Source organism: Sus scrofa, chromosome 7 (assembly GCF_054392235.1).
Source record: "Sus scrofa isolate SSC_HxYL_T2T_F1_AM1 chromosome 7, Sscrofa_HxYL_maternal_Yorkshire_Landrace_v2.0, whole genome shotgun sequence".
NCBI lineage: Eukaryota > Metazoa > Chordata > Mammalia > Artiodactyla > Suidae > Sus > Sus scrofa.
Genome location: NC_139389.1, coordinates 129,562,710 through 129,584,729, shown reverse-complemented (window position 1 = coordinate 129,584,729; position 22,020 = coordinate 129,562,710). Strand labels below are relative to the sequence as shown.

The 22,020-nt window shown below is 47.2% G+C and overlaps 1 protein-coding gene across 3 annotated transcripts in view; it reads right to left on the bottom strand.

The window, feature by feature from the left end:
- Positions 1-1,974: 1,974 nt before the first annotated feature.
- Positions 1,975-22,020, bottom strand: part of LOC146401912 (uncharacterized) — a 163,874-nt gene continuing 143,828 nt past the window's right edge. For 2 of the 3 annotated variants that reach the window (XR_014809341.1, XM_084967059.1), the window contains one exon: positions 1,975-4,450. Coding sequence is in view for 1 of the 3 variants with exons in the window: in XM_084967059.1 (XP_084823185.1) it covers positions 4,408-4,450 (43 nt within the window). In the remaining 2 variants the exon portion in view is untranslated. Of the gene's footprint in view, positions 4,451-10,813; positions 11,430-22,020 lie in introns of all 3 variants that reach the window. The other variant, XR_014809342.1, reaches the window with a different exon arrangement.

Below are 22,020 nucleotides of genomic sequence, written 5' to 3'. Positions count from 1 at the left end.
TGGGAGCCCATCTCCCCAAATAAAATCTTCCCAGGTAATGTGCAGGGTTCACGTGGATGCCATAATGGGTTGCTTGCATTGCAAGGAGCTTAAAATTGGGAAAGAGAATGAAAATCATTCCAGCTCCAGTTGGAGCCATACCTTAACTCCCAGTGCAGGAGCAGAGGCCGGTTATCAGCTAACGTTGCTGAGTTTAGTTTCTTCGCCTGTAAAATGGAGATTAGGCACAAAATCAGAGCTTGTCTCTGCTGCATTATACAGGGGATCAGAGCTTCGGCCCTGCACTCAGAAGTCCTGGGTTCAAATCTCGGCCCCTCACTCACTGTGTGAACTTGGGTAGAGCATCTTGCTCTTTCTACCTCAGTTTTCCCATCTGTTAAATGGGAATGACCATGATGCTAACCTTATAGAGCTGTAAGGAATGCCAACTGAGAAATAAAAACCCTGGAGTGGTGCTTATCCAGTGATGTTTGTCACACTATGGAAGTGTTTGCTGTCATTGTTATTATTCTTAGTGCTTGTACTTATCTTGGTAAAAATGCAATGAGAACCTTTATATTTGGGTGTCAGGAAGCAAGAATCAAGGGAATTAAGCCTCTGCATTGGCATGTGACTCGTATTCGAATTTAATGATTTCTTTGCAATAGGAACTTGTTTCTAGCATTGCACAATCGAAGTCAGCTTACCTGTGAGCATAAGGCGTTGAATTTTGCCATCCTCCACCCAGGCCCCATGTCTACTCAGCAATGTCAAGTTAGTCTCCGGAAATAAACATTCTGTGTATCCAGGAGAGCTATTCGTGCTCTTCTCTGAAAATGTGTGTTCTCTGCTGGATCCATACCAACAATGATGATGGTACCATAATGATAATTTAAAAAAACACACACGTGTTGCTAAGGGTTTGAAGAGCTGTGTCTGTAAATCAGTATTTATTTTCTTGGAGCTTTTTCTGAAGTGTCCTGCTGGGAATTCCTAGCCTATCTCTTGCCTTCACTGAAGGGGCCACCTCCTTCCCTGGCTAATTTCCTTTCTTTTGCTTCCTTTGACCTCTGTCCTTGTCTGTGTCCTTCACCAAACTGTGAGCAATTCCAAGGAGAAGGATTGTATCTTCTTCATCTCAGCCCAGTACATACAAGGCAGATGGGTGGTCGATGGTCAGATGAAACATCGAGGGAAGACGTTGGTTCCCAAGAATTCATGGAACTGCTGAACCAGAAGAAGCTCAATCAAGCCACCAGCGGGTTCAAGCAGACACACAGTTAGATGTTGAGACAAGAGGTCAACGGTTAAATGGGTGGAGAGAAGGAAGGTGTCACAAGTAATTAGAGGTAGGTAGTCTAGGTTTTGTTCTAATTATCTGGGAACCTAGTGGGGCTTTCCTCGCCGTGGGTGTAGTGTGAGTCGCTTAAGCTCTGATCTGGACATGAATCATAAGTAAAAATAAGTTATGTCCAAAACGATGACAATGGTATTAGGAAATTCAGGAAGTCAGGAAGAAACACACATACACATATACACACAAACCAAAAAACCAACAAAAAACGAAAAATGCCTAAAATCTACCCAGAATCCAAGATGCCACAGCTTGTCTGGATGGATAGTGACCTTACAACTCTCCTGGAGCCTGGAATAGACAAACGATGCCACATACACACTTTCTGCACCTAAGTAGAACCACACTGGGTGTTCAAGAATGTATATTTCGTGGAGTCAAAACCTCACTGCTGTGCTCATCGTAATATTTGTGCATAACTTCTTATGTATATCCTCGTGCTTCCTAAATTGCCCATTTATAGCCCTTAAGGCAAATGCCATTTTTAAAGTCAATTCTCTCCTCTGTTAATTTAAAGACTCTGACATATGCCAAGACCATAGAGGCAATTTTAAGAAAAGAGCAGTTGGCAGGAGCCAAGATTTATGCTGTGTATATAGCACATTGAGATACAATACCAGAAATGAAAAAAGGAGAGAACGACAAATCCATGATGTTTTAATACATCTTTTTGTCATCAAACGATCCATGGTAATGTGGGGTCAGGCCCAAGTTGCGTGCTTAGACTTGCACTTCTCCAGAGCTCACCCAGGACACACAGGGGTAGAGTCAAGTCACCCACCGGCTTCTTCAACTCATCTCTCCATGGGATGTTTGTCTACGGATTGCTAATAAAACTTTATCAAGCACCCTCAGAATGTGTCAGACTCTGTGTTGGGTGCTTGAGATTTTTAAGTGAATGATATAGTCATCTGTCATGGTTACAGAGCCTAGCAGGCAATAATTATACAACTACAGATGTGATAAATTCATTTGAGTAATAAAAAAAAATGAAAACAAAAAAAGACAACCAGATGCTAGCAGTGGTGCCATGGTGCTTGCAGTGGGATGGTTTTGGAGGTCCCTGGTGGATCAGGGCGTTAAGGGTCCAGTGTTGTCATTGCTGTGGCTCCAGTCACTGTTGTGCAGCAGGTTTGATCCTTGGCCCAGGAACTTGTGCATGCCAGGGTGCAGCCAAAAAAGAAGAGAAAAGAATGTGATGGCCTATTAATAATGGCCTAAGAAATCCATTCAGTGCACACACTGCTTGGAGGCTCACGAGCATTTGCTATACTTAACTCTATCCGCTTAAGATTGCACATGGATGCAAGTGGCAGGACCCCCAATGACAGTGGACTTAACAGACCAAGTTTTCCTCCCTCTCATGGAAGCAGCAGTGGCAGGTAGTCCAAGACAGGTATGGTACCCCATGGAGTCAGGAAGGTTATCATAAGGGCAGCTATGGCTGCATGAGATGATGGGAAGTCTTTATTTAAGGTGCTCTTGCGCTGGCCAGAATTCTGCTGCTCGGAAGATACAGTTCTCTTCTGCCCTTCATCGTGGAATGACTGGATGGAGGTGTCCCCACGCGGAACCTTCCTTTTGCTCATCCATAAAATAACAAATCGGACTAGACGGTTTCAAGGGAACCTTGTTGCTCCCAATAAATTCAAAGAAGAAGAAGGCATGGATGCAATTAAACCAGGATCATCTTGATTTTATAAAGTGTACGAAATGAACACCACGTTAGAGCTTGTTAAAGACACAGACCACCCATCCATGCCTGTGCAAATTCCTTCTTGTACATTTGAATCAAAAGTCCCCCCCCTCCCCCGAACCCACCGTCTTGGCAGCATCTTGACTAAAAGTTTCCTGGCTCCTTCATTTTTCACACCAACTTATCATCCGACGTGACAGAGGCGTTTTTGTGCCTCCCCATGTCTTTCCTGAATTTCAAAACTATTCCCATCAAAAGTTGCCTTTGCCTTTTCTCAGGGAAGCCCAGCCGAACTGAAGAATAACATAATCAGCAGATTTCAGAGGAAATTAAAGTCAGATCCCTGCCTACTGCACCCTCATCCAGCTGCAGTGAGACACCTGCCTTATCAATGCTTCGGTTTTTAATGTTCAGACATGACGGTAAGCCAGCTTGTGCAAGGCAAGGATTTACTGATTAGTTCCTGATCTGGTCCATTATTGGCAATGGCAAGGACTTCTGCAATGTTAGCTATTTAAAAAAAAAAAAATCTTTTAAAGAAAAAGCTTATAGGTAATTCGTTGCAAGAAGCTTGACAAAGATATGGGTCCCCTCATATAAGAATCATAGTTTAACTTAATCAATGATGACTTCATCGGGAGTTTTTATTTATAGCTAATGCAAACGTTCAAAAAAAAAAAAAAGTACAGCCATTAATTATTAGTAGGTTTTTTTTTTTTAAAGCCGAAAGTGCGAGTTGAATAAATGTACTTTAAGACACTTAAAGCTGAGGCATTCTTTATAAAATGACTAGCTAAAGAGTCCCTTGGGCTGCCTTTTAACTGCTTTCAAAGCTCTAATAGCACTTTTTCCACCGAAGACACACCCCTTGAATCCTCTGAGAGATACAATAGCATAATTGTTCTTTTAGGTTTCAAGGCCCTGACATATCTGTCACGGAAAGAATAGTGAATAATAATACCAGAACTATTTTATGCAAATTCCACTTAGAGGTTTCAAGATTTCCCCGAGACAGATCTTGCCCCCTTGTTGACACTTGCATTGTCACATTAGCTTTACATAAGAGAGTGGTTAGAGTTTTCCTTTTGTTAAATAATTCTCATTTAAAAAAAATCTTTAGATAAAGTTAAAAAACAAATACAAAAACAATGAGATGGAAACATCAATTTGGAGATGCCGCCCAGGCAAAAACAGTATTCATGGGAAGGATTTCTGTCCCCCTGTTGCTAATCACTTTGCCGATGGAAGCTTCTTCTAACTTCAGCGGTGAGGGCAGCAGCAGGATGGTGAGCAAGAGGCTGGCTTTGCAGATGCACCTGGAACACCTCCCAGCCCACAGGCCACGTGGATGTGTTTTCCAAAGGCCTGGGTTCTGAATTCACAGCTCCTCCGGATGGAAGACGCAGACAGTGATCCAATCTCTAGAGAAGACCGGGAAATACGGTTAAACCCCAAACCCAGCATTAGTCTTGGAAGAGGACCGCAGGCTCCGCCTTTTCAAAAACAGGCGAAAAGACACCTGCAGTTCATCCACCCCTCCGGCCCTGTAGCAATTCAGAAACTCCCTCTTGGGCTATATAAATTGCCCCTTAGTTTCATTTCCTCTGAGGGGCAGGGAGGACCATGAAAAATAAAAAAAAATAAAAAAAAATAAAATGAAGAACAAAAAAACAAAACCAACCAAAAGAACAACCAAAAAAACAAAAAAACCAACCACCCGTTTGTGCAGAAAAGAGTCTACATTATTAGCAACTAGGCTGCTATGAAGAGAGAGACCATCCCAGGGCCTCCACCTGCTCATTCATTCACGCATTCCATCATCCACTCATTCGCTGCACCTTTCCTGGCCACCGTCTGTACGCTAGATCCAGAACCGGGTTCCGTACATTCAGGCATCCACTGGACTTGTTTCCTGCCCTTTAGGGGTCATAATCTAGTGACAGGGAGATGGGCAAGTGAATATCGGAAAGATCCTGGAAGAAGCCAAATACCAATATCGCCATTGCCTAGAGCAGGTGGCTTGTGTATTAAGCTCGATAATGATTTCCATCCATGAAGCACTTTGTACTCCACACTTAACGTCGTCTTCACTAAAACTTCACAACAACGCTGTAACGAGGGACCCTTCTCATTTTAGAGGTGAGGAACCTGAAGTGAAAGGCACAGTCACATCAGATAGGGGGTCAGCAGCAGAACTGGAGACACAGCAGGTTTTCAGGGACCTCCGAGTTGTGGCTCCGCCCCTGCACTGTCCTGTGAGTCCCTATTATAACCTACACTGACCACTGAAAAAACTGAAGCTCAGAGAGAGTGACTGACTTATGCAAGGACACCCCCCCCCCCGGCCCCCTGGCTACCCGGTAGGGAGAGTTCCTTGGAGAGCTTGGCCCTGGTGAGCTCCCCTTTCTGGATGACCCAGGGGCCTTCACAGGCCCAGCAGTGGTCTGTTGGTCTGAGCTGGACTTGACTGCACAAAAAAGTAAGATAGCATTTAAGCTTCTAAGCCCACTGGTTGTGTGACCGTGGCAAACCATGCCCTTTGTCGGGGCCTCAGTTTCCTCATTGGTAAAACTGCCCAGACCACTTTGCTCTTTGGAGAAGCAAATGGGATGGACGGAGAGCTTGGGGTTTAAAGATGCAGCCTATTGCTTTTGGAATGGATAAGCAATGAGATCCTGCTGCGTGGCACTGGGAACCGTCTGGTCACTTATGACGGAGCATGATAATGTGAGAAAATAGAATGTGTACATGTATGTGTGACTGGGTCATCTCGCTGTGCAGTAGAAAACTGACAGAACACTGTAAACCAGCTATGATGGAAAAAAATAAAAATCATTATATATATAAAAAAAGAAACTGCACGCGAAACGGCTCTGCACGGCTTCTACCTTAGTCAGCTCCAGCTGCCATAACAAAACACCAGAGACTTCGACAAAAGGCGTTTATTTTTCCACGGTACTGGAGACCGGAAGTTCGAGATCAGGGCCCTGGCAAGGTCAAGGTCTGGTGAGGGCTCTCTCCCTGGCTTACAGATGGCTGCCTTCTAGCTCATCCTCCCACAACAGAGAAGGGGAATAGCAAGCTCTCTGCTGTCACTCTCTCTCTTTTTTTTTTTCCTTTATATGGCTGCACCTGTGCCACATGGACGTTCTCAGGCTAGAAGTTGAATTGGAGCTGCAGCTGCCAGCCTTCACCTCAGCCACGGCAGTGCCAGATCTGAGCCACGTCTGCAGCTTATGCCATAGCTTGTGACAATGTCAGATGCTTAACCCACTGAGTGAGACCAGGGACTGAACCTGAACCTGCATCCTCATGGCATCAGGCCAGGTTCTTAATCCTCTGAGCCACACAGGAACGCCTGATGTCTCTTCTTGTAAGGGATCTCTTCTTATAATGCCATCACAAGGGCCTCCTCCTCACGACCTCATCTAATCTCAGTTCCCCCCGAAGGCCCCGTCTCCACACACCACCACCGTGGGGATTAGGGCCTCTACATATGAGTTGGGGGTGGGCCACACTTAAGCCACAGTAGCCTCGTAATGCAAATGTGGCGGCTGTAAATGGGTCAGTGAGCAAAGAGGCCGAAGGATGTGGAGATTCTGTGTAGACTTATTTCTGTAAAGACACAAACGAGGTCATAGATGAAACCACTGGTAATCATTACCATGGTGTATTGGCAATTCTTATATCCTAGAGGCTATATACATTATAAATTAAATATCTTCTCGAAAGACACGTAAGGTCTTGCCCATTTTACAGATGAAGAAAACTGAGGCTCAGAAAGGTGACCTGGCCAAGTCACACAGCGAGGAAGTACCTGGACTAGGACTTGAAGCTAGGATGGCCACCTACAGAATCATGGGGGTCCAAGCCCTTAGTGCTCGCATGACTTTCTCAGTAATGAGGAAGGATCTTGAGCAGGACTCTGGCTGCTTGAAAACATGTCCTCAAATTCTTTGGTCCTCCTCCCTTGGAGATGGGGGAGGCTATGTTGACCTGGGACCTCAGACTATTGGAATAAGGGTCTTTGCAAATGGAACTAAGCTAAGGATTCTGAGATGCAGGCACCCCACATTAGAGTGGGCTCTGATTCCAAGGGTGAGTGTCCTCACAAGAGACGGAAAAGGAGAAGACGCACAGTTACCCGGGGAGGCCAGAGAAGGCAGAGGCAGAGATCGGCGTCAGACAGCCCCAAGCCAAGGAATGCCTGGAACCATCCACAGCTGGAAGAGGCCAGGAAGGAGTCTTCCCCTAGAGCCTTCACGGGAGCATGGCCCACTGACGTCCACATTTTCTAAGCCGGCTTGGCCTTTGTGACCCACCTTTCGTCCACAGCAGACAAAAGATATGATCACATGCGACGGCCAGTGCTTGGCAGAAAAGAAAGCAGCAGGTTTCCCGTTGTTGTCTTGGCCACTCACGCCTGGAGCCCAGTGCAGCCACGTGAGAAGTCTGGCTTCCCCCGGAGGCCCTGCTGGAAGGAAGCCCAGGCCACGTGAAGAGGCCGTGAGTACATGACTCACGCGAACTGTCCCCGGAGCCTCATAGGTGAATGAAGATGCTTTCCGATGATTCCAGCCCTTGGCCCTTGAGTCGCACCTGACGTTTGAGTCTCCCTGGGGGAGCCCCTAGAGATCATGGATTAGGGGGAAAAGTGCCCAGCTCTAACTGTACCAGTTCCTCAGTGTGGATAATAAAAAGGGTGGTTCTCAGCTGCTAAATTTAGGGGTAACTTCTTCGCAGCAGTAGTCACTGGAACAGAGGTGGCAGTGGCCAGAGGTGGCAAGTGGCCAGAGGTGTAGGTCTGGCTAAGGACAGAGGACTCAGACCCCCCTCCCTGCGTCCTCTTGGAAAGCTTACTGTCTCCTGCTCTCCTCAGCTGAATCTCAAGGCCAGAGCGATAAGAAGTCATTCTGACTCCACAGAAGCAAAGAAAAAATCATGCAGCAAGCAGGGCCCCGGAGGGCCACTGAGTTCAGTCCAAAGACAGGCAATTTTGGTCTTAGTGAGAACTACAGAGCTGCGTCCCACCTACCAGTGAGGTGTCCACCTCTCCCTGGCTGTGTGACCTTGAGGATGCAACTCAACTTCTCTGAGCCTCGGTCCCCGTCTGTGAAGTGGAGGTTGCTTCCTGCTGTGACAGGATCTAATGCAGGTCCAGGGCCTGGTTGGCTCTCCATCCAAGGTCATTCCTCTTCCCAGTCCTTTCACCTTGGTCCATAACCCACAAAACGGAAACTTCTGATGTTGACGCGCCCAAACTTAGATGTAAAGGTTCCCTCTCCTCACCTGAACGGGAGGAAACCCCTTCCAAGCCAGGAAGCAGAGAGACCCTCAAACTCGGCATCAAGGTAACGTCTCCCGTGGGGACCCGGAGGCTTAATGTTTATAAAGTACTTGGAGATCCTGAAAGCAAAGACTTTGTACCAATGCGAGATAATCATGATAATTAAGCCACTGTTATTGAATATAGCGAGGTCTTTTGTTCCCTCACGCTGCAGTGAGCAAACTCCTGGCGGACTCTTTAGCACACTGAAGAGATAATTGGCTAAATCACATGGCACTGCCCTGAACGCCTCGCACACCTACAGCCGGGGACCAGTTCAGACGCACCCACCAGTGATGCTGATCGCAGGCCACCGGCAGGACCGCACTCAACAGTGGACAAGCCATTTCCGAGGCCTCTCCCACTCCGTGTCAGCAGGCCCAGGAGGGACCCACGTGGGGGACCTCAGGCCTGGTTGACACCTGGCAAAATCTGGGGCACAGATTCGCCTCAGATCCCGCAGAGAGGAACTCTACTGTCACAGAATCTCAAATCTGGGAAACCTGGTCAACTTTTCAGCCAATGCCCAGATTTTATTAATGAGAACGCTGAGGTTCAAAGAGTGGCAATGACTTGACTCTGGACTACTGCTAGTCCACAGGGACCTCTGTTGGAAACTGGAAACACATGCCCCCCCACCCCCACACCGGGACCTGGCTCGGCCAAAGGCTGGATTTCAGCCCCACTCCCATGGCCAGGAGCCCCCTTGTCTTTTCCATTCAAGAAACCTGCTGTCTTGGAGTTCCCGCTGTGGTACGGTGGGTTAAGAACCTGACTGCAGCAGCTCAGGTCACTACAGAGGTGCTGGTTCCATGCGCAGCCCTGGAGCAGTAGCTTAAAGGATCTGGTTTTGCCACAACTACTGCTTAAGTGGCAGCTGCATCTCAGATTCACTCCCTGGCCTGGGAAATATGCCGTAGGCGTGGGCATAAAATTAAAAAAAAAAAAAAAAAAAAGGAGTCCTGCTGTCTTGTAAAATCTAGGTGGTTTTACTATTTTAATTTTATATTATTGTTTGTTTATTATTATTACTTATTGATTTTTAGGGCCGCCCCCGAGGCATATGGATGTTCCCAGGCCAGGGACTGAATCCGAACTAAGGCTGCCAGCCTACACCACAGCCACGGCAGCGCAGGATCTGAGCTGCGTCTGCGACCTACACCACAGCTCACGGCAATGCCAGATCCTTAACCCACTGAGGGAGGCCAGGTATCGAATCCCCAACCTTATGGTTCCTAGTCGGGTTCATGACAGGTACGCCTATCTTTTAATCTAAGTTTTATTATTTTATTATTTTTATTTTATATTCGTATTTTTTAAATCTAGGTTTCAGTATTTTATTATTTTTTAAATCAGATTTTATTCTTATCTTACTTATTTTCTAAAAATCTAGGTTTTATTATTTTTTCATTTTATATTATTATTTATTTTTTAAATCTAGGTGGTCTTTTTTTTTTTTTTTTTTGTCTTTTTGCCATTTCTTGGGCCACTCCTGTGGCATATGGAGTTTCCCAGGCTAGGGATCTAATTGGAGCTATAGCTGCCAGCCTCCGCCAGAGCCACAGCAGCACAGGATCCGAGCCACGTCTGCAACCTACACCACAGCTCACGGCAATGCCAGATCGTTAACCCACTGAGCAAGGGCAGGGACCGAACCCGCAACCTCATGGTTCCTAGTCGGATTCGTTAACCACTGCACCACGACGGGAACTCCTAGGTCGTCTTATTGTTTATTTATTATTTATTAGAGGTCAGCAGGTCAGGAGGCAATTGCCACTGAAAGACAACTTGCTCTACTCACAGACCCCAAGAGGAGGGAGCAGCCACTCGACGGAGCCCCCGTGGGAAGCACCAAAGTCAGGAGGCGGTCAGTGAACTTTCCTTGCGGTTTCACAGAAGGAACGGGAGATGGGGGACCAGTTTATGATGGGCTAGTTTGACGAATTTCAACTCTGGGTCCTCGGGCTGCCCCAGGTTGGCTGGTCCCTGGCTCCGAGTGCTTAGGGCAGGGGAAGAATGGCCTGGAATGTGAGAACTGAGAAAGGGGGTGCTTGGGTTAGCTGGTTTGCACAGGAATGGCGGTTGGCCATCTCTAGGAATTAGCCAGCCCTGGGAGTGGCAGGTTTCCTAGGCTCAGCAAGCCCCAAGATATCAAAGTATCAAAAATAAAGAGGAGTTCCCGTTGTAGCTCAGTAGGTTAAGAGCCCAACTGGTATCCATGAGGATGTGGGTTCCATCCCTGTCCTTGCGTAGTGGGTTAAGGATTCAGTGTTGCCGTGAGCTGTGGTGTAGGTCACAGACGTGGCTTGGATCCCATGTTGCTGTGGCTGTGGTGTAGGCCAGCAGCTGCAGCTCCAGTTCTACCCTTAGCCTGGGAACCTCCATAGGCCACGGGTTCGAAGAAAGAAAGAAGAAAGAAAGAAAGAAGAAGAAAGAGGTATGGGGAATACATGCTTACTGGGACCTCAGAGACCATGGCATCAAACTCCCACTTCCCGGATGAGAAATTCCAGGTCGGATGCATGAAATAAGTTGACGAGGCTTCACGGCTCTCGGGTGGTAACCAAGGTGTCCTTTCAGAAATAGCGAACGAGGTCTTAGGCTGAAACCTCTTTTCTTCTTGCTGTTTAGAAAATAATCTCCACGCAGCCTGATTTAGGGACCATGGGCCTCGATGCCAGGCCCCACCAGCGCCACCTCCATCCGTCGCCACCTTCACCTCTCACGCTCCAGCGGTTCAGGGGACCGAGCACATGGTTCTGTTTCAAACTTTTGCTTCCACTGTTCTCTCTCCCTGCTCGAATCCTTCCAGGACTTTCCCACAGAGAGATCTTCTCTGGATCTTGGAAGAGGCAAAGCAGAGCTTACTTGCTCTCCGAAGCTTTGGCCGAGGGCACCCCAGCCCCACGCCCTGTGGACTTGGGTTCTGGACTTTGGGTTCCCAGGCAGCTCTGCTCAGCTCTCCACAGCCTCACATGGCATTGACGGTTTTGCTTGTGGGTCCCTGTTCCCACTGGGTGGCAAACACCTTGCTGGCAGGAATCAGGTTCCACGCCTCCATCAGTCCTCAGCATCTGGCAAGACAAGTAGACACTCAAGGATTAAACCAAAACCCCAGCTCCGCACACTGGACTCCGCACACTGGACTCCCACTCCAGTGCTCCTTTCTGCAGGACCACACACTGAGCAACGCTTCTTGTTTTTTAATGTTTTTTAATGTTTTTGTTATAGTTGATTTACAATGTTCCACCAATTTCCGCTGTACAGTAAAGTGACCCAGTTATACACAACACATTCTTTTTCTCATGCTGTCTTCCATCTTGTTCCATCAGGAGTGATTGGATATAGTTCCCTGGGCTATAGAGCAGAACCTCACGGCTTATCCACTCCGAATGCAATAGTTTGCAGCTATTCACCTCAAACGCCAGTGCATCCCACTTCCCTCCCCCTCCCCCTTGGCAACCACCAGTCTATTCTCCATGTGTCCATGAGGGTGGTTCTTTTCTGTAGGTAGGTTCATTTGCGCCATCAAAAGAACAAAATAATGCCATTGGCGGCAATAGGGATGGAACTGGAGACTCTCATACTAAGTGACGTAAGTCAAAAAGGGAAAGACAAATAACGTATGATATCATTTATATGTGGAATCTAATATGTGGGCAACGCTTCTTATACGCCCTATATTTGAGACTCATGCAATGGCCGTGATTACTTTCGCCAGATTTTATATGTTGTTCCTTTGTCAGAATCAGCTGGATTGTCTCAGGGAAAAGGATCTGCCTTTCCAAGCCATCGGCTCCAAGGCGAGCTCCCGTCCCCTCCCTTACACCTGCGTGTGTACAACCAGACATGGTTTGCCTGCGTTGTGCTGCTTTTCCTGCTGATTTCGAATCTGCAAATAGATATCTTCTTGCAAAACATACCTCTCCACAAAGCCAACCCCCTGAATCAAGCTCATTATCTTAAGACACCTCTATGGCCAAAGGTTATGCTTTTCAGAGCTATATTAATCCCTTTGTCTAAACAGCACAGCTTAATTGGTTTAGATCAGAGTTGTACTGTTTTGAGTAAAAGGGTGTGATTAATGTGAGGTAAAGATGGCTGGATGGGTGCAGACTAATTCGCTCGCATACACAAACCTATTATCATCAGAACCGTGAGAGCTTGGGGAGACCTGCCCCAGGGAGCAAGGGCTTTTTTTTTTTTTTTTCCCTCAAGAAAAAGAGAAACATGAGGAGGCTGTGGAGACCCCCAGAGCAAGCGGGGTAGCAGAGCCCTCTTCCCCAGCCTCTTTGCCCGATGGAGTGGCCCCCACATGCACAGCAGTATAGAGTATCTGCTTCAGGAAGAAGCTGGGTTCCTTTGGGGGGGACGGGGCCCTCGCAGGAGAGGAAGATGTTGCCCTGATTGAAATATTGCCCCCGGGCCCGCTGGCCGGCCCTCTCTGCTCTGCCCTGAACCCCAGAGGCTGACACTCCCTTCCCCCCGCCTGCCTCGGTGGGCCCCCTGGCCCTGCGGTCCTGCCTCGGTGGGCCCCCTGGCCCTGCGGTCCTTTATAGCCATTCATCTATTTAACCCGCAAAACCCTACCAGGGAGGGAGTTCCTGTTGTGGTTCAGTGGGTTAAGAACCTGACGAGTATCCGTGAGGATTTGGGTTCAATCCCTGGCCTCACTCAGTGGGTGAAGGATCCCACATTGCTGCGAGCTGTGGTGTAGGTCACAGACACGGCTCAAGCCCTAGCCTGGGAGCTTCCATATGCCACAGGTACAGCCCTAACAAGAAAAAGGGAAAAAAACAAAAACAAAAAAAACCCTGTCAGGTAGGCACGATGCTTGTCTCATTTTACAGATGAGAAAACTGAGGCACAGGGAGCCCAGACAACTTGCCCAAGGCCCTACACCTGCTAAGTCATAGGAATTCAGATGCAGAGTCAGGCTGTGGGTTTCCGGTTGGTGCCCAGCCTCTTCCAGGCACTGTGGCAGAGAGAAAAGGATGCGAAGTCCAGGTCAGAAAACAGTTGTCAGCCAAGGTCTCGGACTTCAGGACAACAGCCATAAACACTGAACAGAGAGGGCAGTGTGGCTGGGAGTGGAGGGGGAGGCCAGTGGAGAAAGCAGAGCTGTAAGGCTATGTGATAGGGGGGTGGGGGGGGGACACATGGGGCACATGAAAGTCTTTGAATGTCACCCTCTGCAGTCTGCGGGTTCTAAAGCAACATCACTGTGCCTGGGGCACTGGGCGAAGCCCGGGGGAGATGCAAACACACACAGAAATCCTGGGTCAGGGAAGGGACACAGTGCAACCCCCCTCACGGGTGTCCCTGGATGAAAGGAACAAGGGATCACAGGGCCGCGGAAGCAGAAGGGTCTGATTCTGGCAAGGCTGAGACTGGCACGGCAGGGGTGGGGACGGGATGGTCAGAGAATCAGACACCTACCGGGGCTGCAGAACTGTTAAGAACAAATTGAGAACCTGTCCTTACGATAGATACTATTTTAATGCAACATTTTCTCAAAATTCAAAATGAATGCACATAAAAACCGTGATGAACAAAAGATTGAAAGTGTACTTGATCTGTCTTCCTTGTTTTTTTCCTTTGGCCCCAGGTTCTGATATACTTCAGCAGATGCCTGATCCCATATTTATTTAACATTTTGATCTTTTTGTTCATCGTGGACTTTTGTTTGGCAGCACCTGAGGCATGCAGAAGTTCCTGGGCCAAGGCTCAAACCCAAGTCACAGCAACAACAATGCTAGATCCTAAATTCACTGAGCCACCAGGGAACTCCCATCCTGGATTTTTGTTTTGGTTTGGTTTGGGTTTTGGTTTCTAGGGCCGCAGATGGAGTTTCCCAGGCTAGGGGTCAAATTGGAGCTACCGCTGCCGGCCTACGCCACAGCCACAGCAATGCAGGATCTGAGCCACGTCTGCAACCTACACCACAGCTCATGGCAACGCTGGATCCTTAACCCACTGAGTGAGGCCAGGGATCGACCCGTGTCCTCATGGATGCTGGTAGGGTTCGTTAACCCCTGAGCCATGACAGGAACTTCATGGATGTTGTCTTTTTCCATCAATTTTAATGTTAAAAACAGTTCATTGAAGAGTTCCCATTGTGGCTCAGTGGGTTAAAGGCCCGGAGATGAATCTGTGAGGACATGGTTTCAGTCCCTGCCCTTGCTCAGTGGGTTAAGGATCCGGTGTTGTCGCAAGCTTTGGCTTAAGTCACAGATGCAGCTCAGATCTGGTGTTGCTGTGGCTGGGGTGTAGGCCAGCAGCTGCAGCTCCAATTCGACCCGTAGTGTGGGAACCTCCATAGGCCACAGGTGCAGCCATAAAAAGACAAATCCAAACACAAAAACCTGCAGGGTCTCCACGGTCTTTAGAGCATCATAGTCCTTACGTGAAAGTGACACATTTGGGGGGTGGTGGCAGGGGCTGGCTCTGAACCCCTACAGTGACATTCTCAGCAGAGTGGAGAACAGGCCAGGACGATCAGCACCCGGGGACCAAAAGACAGGGGGGTAAAAGTGTGCAGTGGTACCTGGGACGGTTCTGGGGGCTCACGGAGGGCGGAAGAGCGTGAAGGTCCTTGATGGGGACGCAGAGCCTTTTCTGTGCATGAGCACAGGCTGTTTCTTCAGCTCTTGGCCTATTTCCTCTTTTAAATTGTGACCAGATGCACGTTAAATTAGGATTAATGGGGCTCCGTTGTGGAGCTTCGCATTCAAGCCGCGCAGTAATAGTTTCCTAACACATCATCCAACCTTCCTAAGAGGTTAAAAATTATATCTTCAAAACTGGGCCTTCTTCGTCTACAGTCTGATTGATTCCAAAGGGGAATGACCAGTCCACTTCATGAAAGGAAGCCTGGTTTAAAAAGTCAGTAGCGAGCTATTCCTGCTAGTTAGAGCCCAGTGGCATTTTTATTTTTTATTTTTATTTTTTCCTGTCTTTTTGCCTTTTCTAGGGCCGCACCCGAGGCATATGGAGGTTCCCAGGCTAGGGGTCTCATCGGAGCTGTAGCCACCGGCCTACACCAGAGCCACAGCAACACAGAATCTGAGCTGAGTCTGCGGCCTACACCACAGTTCACGGCAATGCAGGATCCTTAACCCACTGAGCGAGGCCAGGGATCGAACCCGCATCCTCATGGTTCCTAGTTGGATTTATTAACCACTGAGCCACAACGGGAACTCCGTAGAGCCCAGTGGCATTTTTAACATAAATATTCAAGTCTTGATAGAATCAGCTGGGCTGCCCTCGCCCATGGCAGCCACGTTTTTGTACCACTTCTTTGGGTTGGATTCTTTACGCATGACTTATTTCCCTGGAAAAAAAGTTGAGAGTGGTCTGGGTGGCATGATTATAAAAATGACTGTAATGTATTTTCCGTGAATATTAAATTAGCTGATAAAAAGGTTGAAAAGCTATTATTGTTTATTCTTCAGTTTACTACAACCCTAAAGTAATAGCCTTCTATTAAAGTTTATTGATTGCTCCTACTGTTAACTAGCAAGTTGGTATATACAAATAAAGCAGAGAAATCTGCTATTTCTTCCTCGTTTCTCCCCACAGCACATGTCCCCTGAGGAAGATTTCAAAGGACGCGTGGTGGCTGTACTGCACGGAATCTGTGGGGGCTTGGGCAGCGGGAGGGGGGGTTCAATTGTCGATTTTTTTTGTTGTTGCTTGTGTTTGTATGTCTCAGACAGTAAAGTCTTGGGAAAGACTTAGTATAATGTTTTTCTGGCACTTTGTCAAAGAGAAAAACGAGGTCTGGTCTGGGAGGCCATTCTGCCTTAGTGTACTCGTTAGTTACAGCAGAGGTGGTTAGTTATAGTAGAGGTGGTTAATTATACCAGAGGAGGTCACACCAGACCCACACCACTGGCTTTCCTTGGGCTGTAGCTTACAGGCAGCAGCTTGAAGATTTCTCAGCCACCAAAATCCCATGAGTTAATTCCTTTATATTTATTAGTATATATAATATATAACATATGCATATGTATTCATATATAAATATATATATTTTCTTTTTCTCTTAATTTTTTTTTTCTCTTTAGGGCCACACCTGCAGCATACAGAAGTTCCCAGGCGAGGGATCGAATCAGAGCCACAGCTGCCAGATTATGCCACCGCCATGGCAACACCAGATCCTGAGCCACATCTGCGACCTACATCACTGTAGGATCTGGCATTGCTATGGCTCTGGCATAGGCCAGGGATGGAACCCACATCCTCACAGAGACAATGTGCTGAGCCACAACGGGAACTCGTGTATTTCCTATTGGCTCTGGTGACTCTGGAGAACGCTGACTGGTACGGAGATTGATGGGCATCTTTCCAATCAGGAGGTCAGAAAAGGTCACTGTGACCGATGACATTTCAGCCCTAAGGTGATGAGAAAGCCCAGCCATGCCAGTTTCAAGCAAAGAGAATTCAACAGGGGCTCTGGGTTTAGCCAGCGGGACACGGTTGCCCAGTCTTAGACGGCAGCCACGCAAATGTCTTTGGAGCTTCTGCTAAAGAACACAGCATTACCCCCTGAGTAGAGAATAATCAATAAAATGCTAAAATCTCTTGTGTGCTTCTTCCTGGAGCCCACAGTTGAGCGAGGGTATTATCGCACAGAATGCATCCTTCAAGTCTTAGAAGGATGAACTGAAAAATCACATATAACAGCTACTTTCATGTACCACGTGGCTCTTATTGGGCTAGGGCTGGTCAAGGAACATGACAGGAAACCAGGAAAGGGAATTTCCTCTGTTCCGAGCTGACCTCCAAGCTGAATCTCAAAGGAGGTGTTGACATTATGCAACACCAGGCAAAGGAACCGTCCCGGTCCCCAGGACTGGCATGGTGGATGAGCTCAGCAATGTAAGAGCCCAGGTGGCAGGGAGTGGCCTGAGAAAAGGCCTGCTGAGCTTGCAATCCCAAGAGGTGGGTGTTATGACTGCTCTTATTTCCACGTATCCAAAGGGGATGCTCAGGAAGGCAACTGAACCCATTGCAGAGTCAATAAGGACAAGTCTGGCCTCAAGATTTTCTGTCCCCAAGCCTGTCTCTCCCCATGCCAGCCTGCGGGTGCCACCCCAAACCCTAACTGGATGCCGCACTTCCATGTTGAGTATGTTTCTGGGCAAGTAAAACATCCAAATGAAAGATGTTGCAGCTACTGGCTTCTCCTCCAAGAGAGATTTCTTTTTGACAGGCAGCAGGGCATGAGGCAGGAACGCCTCATTTTGCATCCTGCTGTATAAATAGGGATGGGACAAAGGGCTAAAACACCACAGGCCTGAAACTTTCCTGAAACTGGAACCAAATCCAGCCGGACTTCATTTCTTTCCATTTCTCTCTCTCTCTACTATTATTATTATGCTATTACTATTATTTTTGGGGGGCCACACCTGCGGCATATGGAAGTTCCCAGGCTAGGAGTAGAATCAGAGCTGCAGCTGCTGGCCTGCACCACAGCCACAGCAATGCTGGATCCTTAACCCACGAAGCAAGACCAGGGATCACACCTTCATCCTCATGAATAATAGTTGGGTTCATAATGCACTGAGCCACCATTGGGAACGCCTCTCAATTATTATTTTTTGTTTTTTGGGTTTTTTTTTTAATCTTTTTTTTTCATCTTTTTTTTTTGCTATTATTTTTTGAAGACTTAAAAAAAATCCATTTTCATTTTGCTTTCTCTAGTTACTTATTCTGTCCAAAAGAAAAGACAAAAAAAAAAAAAAAACCTTATAGAAAATGTAAATGGGGAGGGGAGATCGAAATACTGATTGGGATTTAAAAAATCGAGAAAGAAAAGTCAAGAAACAAGATGCATCCTGGTTTGTAGGAATTCCCCTGGAATGGCGATTCTCACTTTACAGCTCAGGGCTGAGTTTAGGGAGCTCGGTCAAACAGACAGAGGTCCAAGCATTGCTAACACATGTTGATCCTTGGCAGTTAAACCATAGCTCTGCTTCTCTCAGGGCAGAAAGGAGCCCTACGTGACTCAAATGGACATTTCTCTTGGCTTGAGAGTGCTCACGTGCCCTGTCTGAGGGATGCAAAGCTTAAAACCATCCAGCCAGGTTTATCCCCTCCCACCCTTATCTTTCAGGAACCCAAATCAAGCTTCGCATTTTTTTCAGAGCTTTAACTGGGAAGGCTACAAAACCAAGCAGTGAGTTCCCCATCAGCAAGAGTATTCAAGCTTGGCAGGGTCGTGGGGGAAAGGAGATCCAAAATCAGTTGAAGCATCAGGCTAGATTAGGAATTTCCAACCACTGGATTCTGGGCTGGTGCCAGGTACTGTTTGTACTGGGACGCAGCTCCAGGCAAGGTATAAACATAACCCGTGGATCCTTGGATGAGCCACGGGCAAGTGTTTCTTGAGGTCTCCTAACTTGGAGACTCCATGATCCTCCAAGGTGATAAGAGCATCATGCTGCAGACAGCTGCTCCCTGAACAAGCCTGGACTGGGGACAGTGCAGAAAAGCTGATGAGAGCCAGCTGGAAAAAGATCAACTTTTCCTGAGGAATATTTGAAAAGGAGGGGCAACCATGACTTACTTCGTCACATAGGGAGATATGCTACCAACCACCCCAACCGAAATGGTGCTGAAGGAACACAGAGATAAAATAAACCATCTGGGAGTTCCTATTGGGGCTCAGCAGGTTAAGAGCCCAACTAGTATCCAGGAGGATGCATTTTCGACCCCTGGCCTCGCTCAATGGGTTAAGGATCCAGTGTGGTCCCAAGCTGTGGTGTAGGTCAAAGATTCGGCTCAGGTCCGGTGTTGCCGTGGTTGTGGCGCAGGCCTGCAGCTGCAGCTCTGAGTCGACCCCTCTCCTGGGAACTTCCATATGCTGCAGGTACAGCCCTAAAAAAAAAAAATTATGAAAATAAAAAAATAAACCAATGAGTGGAACTAAGTAGGAAGCCCAGAAAGTGTGTAAGGGAACCAGGTACGTTTTCTGCTCAGCATATTCCTAGGACCAAGCATGTGCCTGGCATATAATAATTAATAAATGTCAAGTGAATTAAAAATGAGAAAGAAGAGAATGTTTACCTATAAAGAGGTTTAGAATAATTACTTAGCGATTTAAGAGATCAATTTAGACTCAAATTGTATTCTATAGGATAGAATAGAGTCTGATAGGTTGAAACGCAAATAAATATGAGTTAAAATCAACTATTTGTGAAAATTGTGGAGGTTGCAATCCTTCTGAACTTTGACACACTGGGAAAAAATCTCAAAGGAAAAGAGTAATAGTTCACAAGAAGAAAAGTTCAACAGCATTGGATTAAAAACAGAAAGAGAAACCACAGGGCAAGAGAAGTAGGAGAAAATAGTTGATAAAATATGACACACAAACCTTAAGACACTTTTACATTCAAATTTATTTTTTTTCTTTGGCATTCTTTTAGGGCCACACCCATGGCATATGGAGGGTCCCAGGCTAGGGGTCGAATCAGAGCTGCTGCTGCCAGCCTACACCACAGCCACAGCAACTTAGGATCTGATCTGGGTATGCGACCTACACCACAGCTCGCAGCAACGCCAGATTCTTAACCGGGGATTGACTCTGCGTCCTCATGGATGCTAGTCAGATTGGTTTCCCCTGAGCCACAACGGGAACTCCAACATTCAAATTGATAAATAAAAAAAAAAAAAAACAAAAAAACAAGAGTCCAATAAATAACTGCATGAAAGAGAATGGCAGACTTCAAGCAAGAGTAAATACCAACAGTAAATACGCAGGAGATGCGCCTGCCTGCGGTAACAAAAGCACCGGGAAGTATCTCTAGTCACTTCTGATGGAACGTGATGGAGGATGGGGTGAGAAAAAGAACGTGTGCCTGGGTGTGGGACTGGGTCACTTGGCTGTACAGTAGAAAATTGACAGCACACTAAACCAACTATAATGGAAAAAATAAAAATCGTTTAAAAAAGAGAAATGTACATTACAGCAAGGGCGAAGTTCTACTCCAGAGAATGGATGAGTCCACGGTAATCAGCTCCGAGTGGAATATTACGCAGTGATTAAAAGTGGCCAATCTGGGAGTTCCCGTCGTGGTGCAGTGGTTAATGAATCCGACTAGGAACCATGAGGTTGTGGGTTCGATCCCTGCCCTTGCTCAGTGGGTTAATGATCCAGCGTTGCCGTGAGCTGTGGTGTAGGTCGCAGACACGGCCTGGATCCCACATTGCTGTGGCTCTGGCGTAGGCTGGCAGCTACAGCTCCGATTCGACCCCTAGCTTGGGAACCTCCATATGCCGCGGGAGCAGCCCAATAAATGGCAAAAATAAAAACAAAAAATAAAGTATGTTCTATTAAAAAAAAAAAAAAGTGGCCAATCTGGAGTTCCCTTGTGGCATATCAGATTAAGGATCCAGCATGGTCACTGCTGTGGCGAGGGTTCGAAACCTGGCCTGGGAACGTCTACATGCCAAGGACATGGCCAAAAAAAAAAAAGCAACCGCTCTGAAGTATAGGCAAAAACATAACAGGCCATCTATGATGAAACATCACATAACAAACAGTCAAACTCCAAACAAAATAGACAGTCTGGTGGGGATTATGAGAACCACTGGGAGAATTATGCCGAAAGGAAAATAGTTGTGTTTGGGGCTGGATGGGATGTTACAGAAGGAGCTTGGGTTTTTGTTATATTTTCTTTTAACAACGGCCTGTGGCATTAGTTCCCAGGCTGGGGTTTGAATTGCAACTGCAGCTGCTGGTCTACACCACAACCACAGCAACATGGGATCTGAGCCACATCTTTGACCTACACTGCAGCTCACGGCAATGCCAGATCCTTAACCCGCCAAGCGAGGCCAAGGATCGAACCCACATCCTTGTGGACACTATGTCAGGTTCTTAAACCTATTGAGCCACAACAGGAACTTCCTGGATTGTCCTTAGCGTTGTCCTTAGCGTTGTTACAAGATTAAAAAAGAAAAAAAGGGAGTTCCTGTAGTGCCTCAGCAGAAACGAATCTGAATAGCATCCATGAGGACGGCAGGTTCAATCCCTGGCCTCGCTCAGTGGGTTAAGATCCAGCGTTGCTATGAGCTGTGGTGCAGGTGACAGATGGGGCTCGGATCCTGCATTGCTGTGGCTGTGGTGTAGGCCAGCGGCTTCAGCTCCCATTTGACCACGAGCCTGGGAACCTCCATATGGCCACGGGTGTGACCATAAAAAGACAAAAAAAAAAAAAAAGAAGGAAGGAAGGAAAGAAGGAATAGAAGAGAAGGAAGAGAAGAAAAGGAAGGAAGGGGGGAAGGAAGAAAAGGAGAAAAAAGCCAGAGAGGAAGAAAGGGTGCAGCCCCTCCTCGCTGGCAACGTTATCATTCATGTTGATGTCAACATCTCTGCAAAGACAGGTAGCAGGAAAATACCGCCGGGGGAGCCTTTGAGGGCGCACAGCGGGGCCCTGGGTAATTACCGTGGCCTACTTATTTCTCTGGGAAGGAAAAAAAAAGTCCAGCACCCGATCTTTTTTTTTTTTTTTTTCCTTAATAGGTGAAGTTGAACCTAAAGCACTGTAATTTTAATCAAATCTTTCCCATCTGCGTGGAGTGTCTCTGAGAAGTTGAAGATTTAAGTGTATGTTGTAGGGTCTGTGGAATTGTCCCAGCGGGGGAGGGAAAAGGGGC